General features: G+C 43.0%; 1 protein-coding gene across 5 annotated transcripts in view; it reads left to right on the forward strand.

The window, feature by feature from the left end:
- Positions 1 to 6356, forward strand: part of LOC107087392 (amyloid beta A4 precursor protein-binding family A member 2-like) — a 21708-nt gene that overhangs the window by 12396 nt on the left and 2956 nt on the right. For all 5 annotated transcript variants that reach the window (XM_015378957.1, XM_015378960.1, XM_015378959.1 and 2 more), the window contains exons 7-12: positions 456 to 542; positions 626 to 811; positions 2647 to 2826; positions 2899 to 3111; positions 4695 to 4814; positions 4897 to 5037. In XM_015378957.1, the coding sequence (XP_015234443.1) occupies positions 456 to 542; positions 626 to 811; positions 2647 to 2826; positions 2899 to 3111; positions 4695 to 4814; positions 4897 to 5037 (927 nt within the window). The remainder of the gene's footprint in view (positions 1 to 455; positions 543 to 625; positions 812 to 2646; positions 2827 to 2898; positions 3112 to 4694; positions 4815 to 4896; positions 5038 to 6356) is intronic.

Below are 6356 nucleotides of genomic sequence, written 5' to 3' on the forward strand. Positions count from 1 at the left end.
CAGTGCAGTCAGGGTCCTTACAGTACAGGTCAGGGTCCTGACAGTACAGGTCTGCAGCCAGACCTCTCAATCTCAAAGAGAAGCCAGGTAAAAATTCTCCTGGTTGTGTGACTGCATGCTCTGCCAATGACAAACTCCATAAATTAGATCTTAACATTTTACGGTATCAGTGTTTGATTAGAATGCATAAAAAAATCTGTTTTTTGACTGTTTTCAAGCTTTATAATCCAGACTTTTTTCATCACTCTGTTATGGGAAATCAAATAAAATTCCTGGTTGTGTTTAGTGTTGCATGTGTTAATACATATTTCTGTGTTTATAATTTTTAGTGTCGGTTTTGCTTTGTTAAACCACACAGGCGGTCACTCTTATTTTTCTGACCTACTTTGGATCAGTGTTTGATAACAGTTGTACAAATACATGAAAAATGTCTGTTTATAATTTTTGCTCCACAGAGCCAAGATGAAGACTCTCAGATGATGACTGAAGTGGACCTCTTTATCTCCACTAAAGCTGTCAAAGTGCTCAATGCTGACACACAGGTCGGTAACTCCTTCCGAGCAGATTTGATTTAATTGCTGTGTTTGTTATCTGAAACACCCTGCTTGTTTTCCTCTGCCTGCAGGAGACGATGATGGACAGTGCCCTGCGGACCATCTCCTACATTGCCGACATCGGCAGCATTGTGGTTCTGATGGCCCGGAGACGCGTGCCCCAAGCTTCTTCTGAGGATTTCTCAGAGTCCTCTGATTCAGCCAGTGAAGGGAAGACTCAGTACAGAATGATCTGCTACGTCTTTGAGTCAGAAGATGTGAGCATGTTTTAATATTTTAACAACAAACTTCAGCGTGTTTTATTGGGACTTGGTGCGATAAACCAGTAAAATATAAATTTATGGATCCTCTACCTTCCAATTAAATTCTGTCTAATTCAGCTTATTTATATTGAACCAGGGCTGCTCAGTGGAGCGTTGGGTAGCACTGCTACCTTCCAGTTTGAGTTTGCATGTTCTCCCTTAAGATCGGTCTGTTCTCTCCGGGTACTCTGGCTTCCTCCCACAGTCCAAAAACACGACTGTTAGGTTAATTGACTTCTCTAAATTCTCCTTAGGTGTAATTGTGTGTGTGAATGGTTGTTTGTCTCTGTTTTGCCCTGCGATGGACTGCAGACCTGTCCAGGGTGGACCCCTCCTCTCAGCGGTAGACAGCTGGAGATAGACACCAGTACCCCAATAAACGGACAGAAAGTGGATGGATATATTTAACCAAATCACAACATTAAGAAGCTTTAATAAAGAAGTCAGTTCAATAAAACCATACGGTTAGAGTCCTAGCTAAAAGAATACATTACAGTCTATCCCAGATACAAGCTATTCAGAAATTTCATTTATGATTCAAACTGGTGAAAATGTTTTTGATGTGAGGAAACCCACCACCTTGCATTCAGCCCCTGACTTGCAGCATTCACTCCTCTTGGACTAGAATAAAGTGACAGTGGACAGTCACTTGGATTGTGTTGTGGACTTTTCAGCATTTCTTTATACAAATGATGCATCTTACTAGCCAAATGAGACCATCCTGATCTCGACCATCCAGATCAGTCTGGAGACTCTCCGTTAAAGAAAATTTGGAGCCGTTCACCAAACGAACGTCCAATCAGCGTTGGCTTTGAGGCGGGTTGAGGTGTGACGCAACGAGAAGCGCGACAGTTCAGTCTAAAGAACATGGCGGCTTCAGCCGATGAAACTAGCGTTAGCGTGGCTATCCAGCAAGTTTTATCGGAATTACAGAGTATTTCTTCACTGAAAGAAGAGCAAAACACTGCTCTGGAGGCTTTTCTCAGAGGAAAAGATGTTTTTGCTCTTCTCCCGACTGGTTTCAGTAAGAGTAGCCTGGCTTGTGGTTGTGTTTTCGTCGTCGCTCTGTTAGTACGTCATATGCTTCGTTGATCTGATTGGTTTATTTGGCCCGTCTATCACCAACATAGGCCAATCAGCTAACCAGTATTTTCGCCCCTTCCCAAAATTACTTCAACGGAAGGTTTCCAGATGGATATGAGGAGCAAATCCATCTGGCGGAGTCAGGTTAACATCTTACAACAGTGGAGAGCAAATCTCCTTTTTAACACCATGAAACCGCCTGAAGAACCAGGCTAAGTGTGACAGTCTTTCTGCCACAACCAACTGGGGTTTTGATTTGACAGAGTATACATAGAAACAAAACAAAGGAATAGCCGCCCCTCCTGCTCCCACCACCCATGACGATGGCCCAACTAAACAAAACACCAGGCCAGATGTAACTACTGTGAAAATGAAAAACAGCAAGAGAAGAGAAAGCGAAAAGCTGAACCGTCAGCATATAAATTGGAGTAGTAGGAGAGTGTAGCAAAATTAAGAAAAGTTGCCTTTATGCCTTCCAGCAGCCAAAGCCTATAGCAGCATAACTACAGAGCTAAATCAGAATATTCTGAACCCTATAAATTATTTATGATTGTTTTATTAAAAACTAAGTTTTTAAGGCTATTCTTAAAGGTATATTTGGTGTTCGGCTCACGGACCAAAACCAGGACTTGGTTCTGACTTGGTTCTGCCTAGAATAACCTTCCTGTTGAGCAGCTTTCACAAAAGACTTATTTTCTTTTACACAGGCGCAGCTGATTGCACAGTCCATCGGTCAGGCTTTTAGCGTGGCCTACAGAGAATTCCTCCGTGCCAACGGCATCAACCCGACAGACCTGAGCCACAAACAGTACAGCGACATCATCAACTCCCAGGAAATGTACCATGATGACCTTGTCCATTTCTCAAACTCAGAGAACCGTAAAGAGGTATGGCATTCCTATTCCCTACAGACAATGTAAAGCGATAGCTTCATAAACGCTCTATTATCCCGGTTTAAGCTGTACGTGGAGAAGCAGAGAGGCGAGAGTCTGGGTGTGGTGATAGTGGAGTCCGGCTGGGGTTCCATTCTGCCCACTGTCATCCTTGCCAGCATGCTGAACAGCGGCCCTGCAGCTCGGTCTGGAAAACTAAGTGTGGGAGACCAGATTATGTCTATCAATGATACGAGTCTGGTGGGACTGCCATTGGCCACCTGTCAGAGCATCATTAAGGTAAGCTCATTAGCTTGGTACTCCATGGACCATCAGATGTGCAGTTCTGGTCAAAACTTTACATACACCCATTAGTCTGCTTTAAGCCGGGCATGTGCGATTTTTTTCAATCGTTGCACGCAGCTACAGCTCACACTGTACGACAAAACCCTGCGGTTTCATCGTACAACGTCAGTTCCCAGCTCACAATGCACATTATCACACTGTGCAACCAGACGCTCTGATGCGATCTACCTGCTCACACTGTACGTCTAAAAACCAGGTGGGACTCAGCTCCACAGTGAGATGGCGCTACTCGAACTCGTCTATCCTGAAGCCAAACCAGTAGAAGAGGAACATGAAGCTCACTAGAGTGAAACGCGCTACCTTGGATATTTTTGCAATTTTATGCTGAAAGCCCTAAAAAGAAAAGGAGACGACGTATTTGGACAAAGACATGGCTGAGCAGACGTGGCTACTACTACTAATTTTAAAGAAAGAACTCCATTTCACTCATTGCCCCCCGCCATGCTGCTGGGTTTTCCTCTGAGAGGAAGAAGAAGAAGATGAATCCTTGTTTGCCCACTGAGCGATTTGCCCACGGCCACCTTATGATGGCCGACTGAATTACAAACATGTTTGATTTTCTCCCGATCTTATGATTCCTGATGGGGAGGTATTCGTGAGAGGCTGATCGCCCCTTGTTCCCCCTGTACGCTAGACGATGCACGATCAGGTTGTAAGTTGGCTTGAATCAACTTGAATTCATGACCGGAAAGGCGGCCTGAAAAGTGCAAAAAATCGAACAGTGTTGCTTTAACCACTCCAAAATCAGTTGCATGTTTGGAGTCATTCTCCCTAATTAGGATGTCCCAATGGTGCCCTTAGCTGTTGATTGGTGTAAAAGAATTGGAGTCAATCCTCTTGCATTTTTCTTTCTTCTTTTCACACAAGTAGCGCTGACCTGTACCGCAGCATGGTGAGGGTATTCCAAAAATAGTTTGCAAGGCTAAGTATGGCAATACAAGTAAATTCACTTTAAGAGCAAACAGCAAGATGATAAAAGAGGTTTCCAGAAACACTAAATCATCATAATGGAACCAACTGTAGGCTGAGAAAGAGGTTGAGGAGATTGTACAAAGTTAACGTTTATGAAAGGAACTGGTTAATGTTAAAGAAAGTGTTCTTTCTGTCAAATTGACAGACCGTAGTAGCCACGTTAGCTCAGCCATGTCTTTGTCCAAATACGTCGTCTCCTTTTCTTTTTAGGGCTTTCAGCACAAAATTGCCCAAATATCCAAGGCAGCGCGTTTCACTCTAGTGATCTTCATGTTCCTCTTCTACTGGTTTGGCTTCCGGATAGAAGAGTCCGAGTAGCGCCATCTCACTGTGGAGCTGAGTCCCACCTGGTTTTTAGACGTACAGTGAGCAAGTAGATCGCATCAGAGCGTTGGGTCGCACAGCGTGAGAGAACAAACATTGTGAGCTGGGAACTTTTCAACCCTGTGGTTTCGTCGTACAGTGTGAGCCGTCCGGGCCCAAATCTTAGTGATGGTATGATGGCATTAAGGCCCTTTCTAACTGTTTTATTCAACATCTTCCAGGGTTTGAAGAATCAGGTGAAAGTGAAGCTGAGCATTGTCAGCTGCCCTCCTGTTACTACAGTCCTCATCAAGAGACCGGACCTCAAGTATCAGCTCGGCTTCAGTGTTCAGAACGGCATAGTGAGTAAAACCCCAAGACTGAAGGTCTCCAAGCATTAAGGACGCGAGTGCTTTCCTTCTGAACTTAATGTGTTTTGGTCAGATCTGCAGTCTGATGCGAGGCGGCATTGCTGAACGAGGCGGGGTCCGGGTTGGACACAGAATCATCGAAATAAACGGGCAAAGTGTTGTTGCCATGGCACACGAGAAGATTGTTCAAACTCTGTCGGTCTCAGTGGGCGAGGTAAGACCGTGTCAGACTGCAAGGCAGCAATTTGAGCACGTTGAGCCTTACAGAATGACACGTGGGCCTTTTCTTCACATACTGGAATTGCTTTAGGACTAAAACTCAGATCCATGTAGTGAAACATCCCTTTATGGCAGGGTTATCCCCAAACAAAATACTGATCAACCAAAATTAAGGTAAACCCTTGAAATAGTGTTTTTAATAAGGAATGTTTGTAATTATTGGCGAGATGTGTTGTTCAGAAAATGATCTTATCAAGTATAAACAATAAAACAGAGAAGAAATATCAAAGGTTATCTAAACATGAGTAACAATCAAATATCAGCTGTAGATTTTTTTTATTTGCATGAGTTTTGACATGTGATTTGACTAAACTAACATTGTTCTAACAAACTTCTCTTTCTGATAAATACTGCCCCCTAGTGTTTTTCAATTGGCATTACACTTTAGATTTCAAGCATGAGGAACATGAGGCCACTGATCTCTATTTATTCAATAGATTGCTGATTGCCCGGAAAAAAATAAAGCTACGGAGACGCACAGTAAAAATGCCTCCCTGTGCAGCATTTGGCTGCAAAAACAAGCAGCCTGCTGGCTGTGGGAAGACGTTCCACTGGTTATTTCACTGTCAGAGGATGAACTAACCTAGAAAAATCAATATATACGCCATTATATCCTATAATATAGTAAGTAGCATAACATTAGTCTGGCTATCCTGGGTTGATTCAAAGATATTGACTGAGTTAGCATTGATATTGTGTCTAAAGTTAGAAAACAGAAAGTAAATAGAAAGTAAATCAGTGTCAAATGTCAATGTAGTAATTCTTTATTAAGCTGTTGTTTCTGTAGTGTTTGTTGTATTTATCATTTTAAAAAGGCATGTGCTGAAATATATTGCATTTTATATTGGTGGAAAAAAACAACTCAAAACATTTGACCCATACATATAGCCTACGTTATCAGTATGTTCTTGTAATTCAGTCTTTATGTAAAATATTGAAATTACATGTAAAATGTCATTACAAAAGCAATCGATTAATGTCACTTAGATGGGTATGGGATATTGCGGGCTAGTAACGAACGACCCCCATTCCAAAGGGGTGGACCCCTTCTTGTAATGATCTCAGAATAATGGACCCAGTATTCAAGGCGAGACAGGCAGTGGGAAAGTTCAAAGCATTTATTTAACAAACTGGTGCGGGGCGGATCTCTGATTCAAAGTTCAGTCTGTTCGCGGAGGTTTGACCGCAGTTGCGGCGGGCGACGCCCCCAGAGTTCCTAGAGAGCGAGCAGCAACAGAGTCCAGAAGGGAAATC

This window comes from Cyprinodon variegatus, unplaced genomic scaffold (genome assembly GCF_000732505.1).
Source record: "Cyprinodon variegatus isolate N-32 unplaced genomic scaffold, C_variegatus-1.0 Scaffold183, whole genome shotgun sequence".
Lineage (NCBI taxonomy): Eukaryota > Metazoa > Chordata > Actinopteri > Cyprinodontiformes > Cyprinodontidae > Cyprinodon > Cyprinodon variegatus.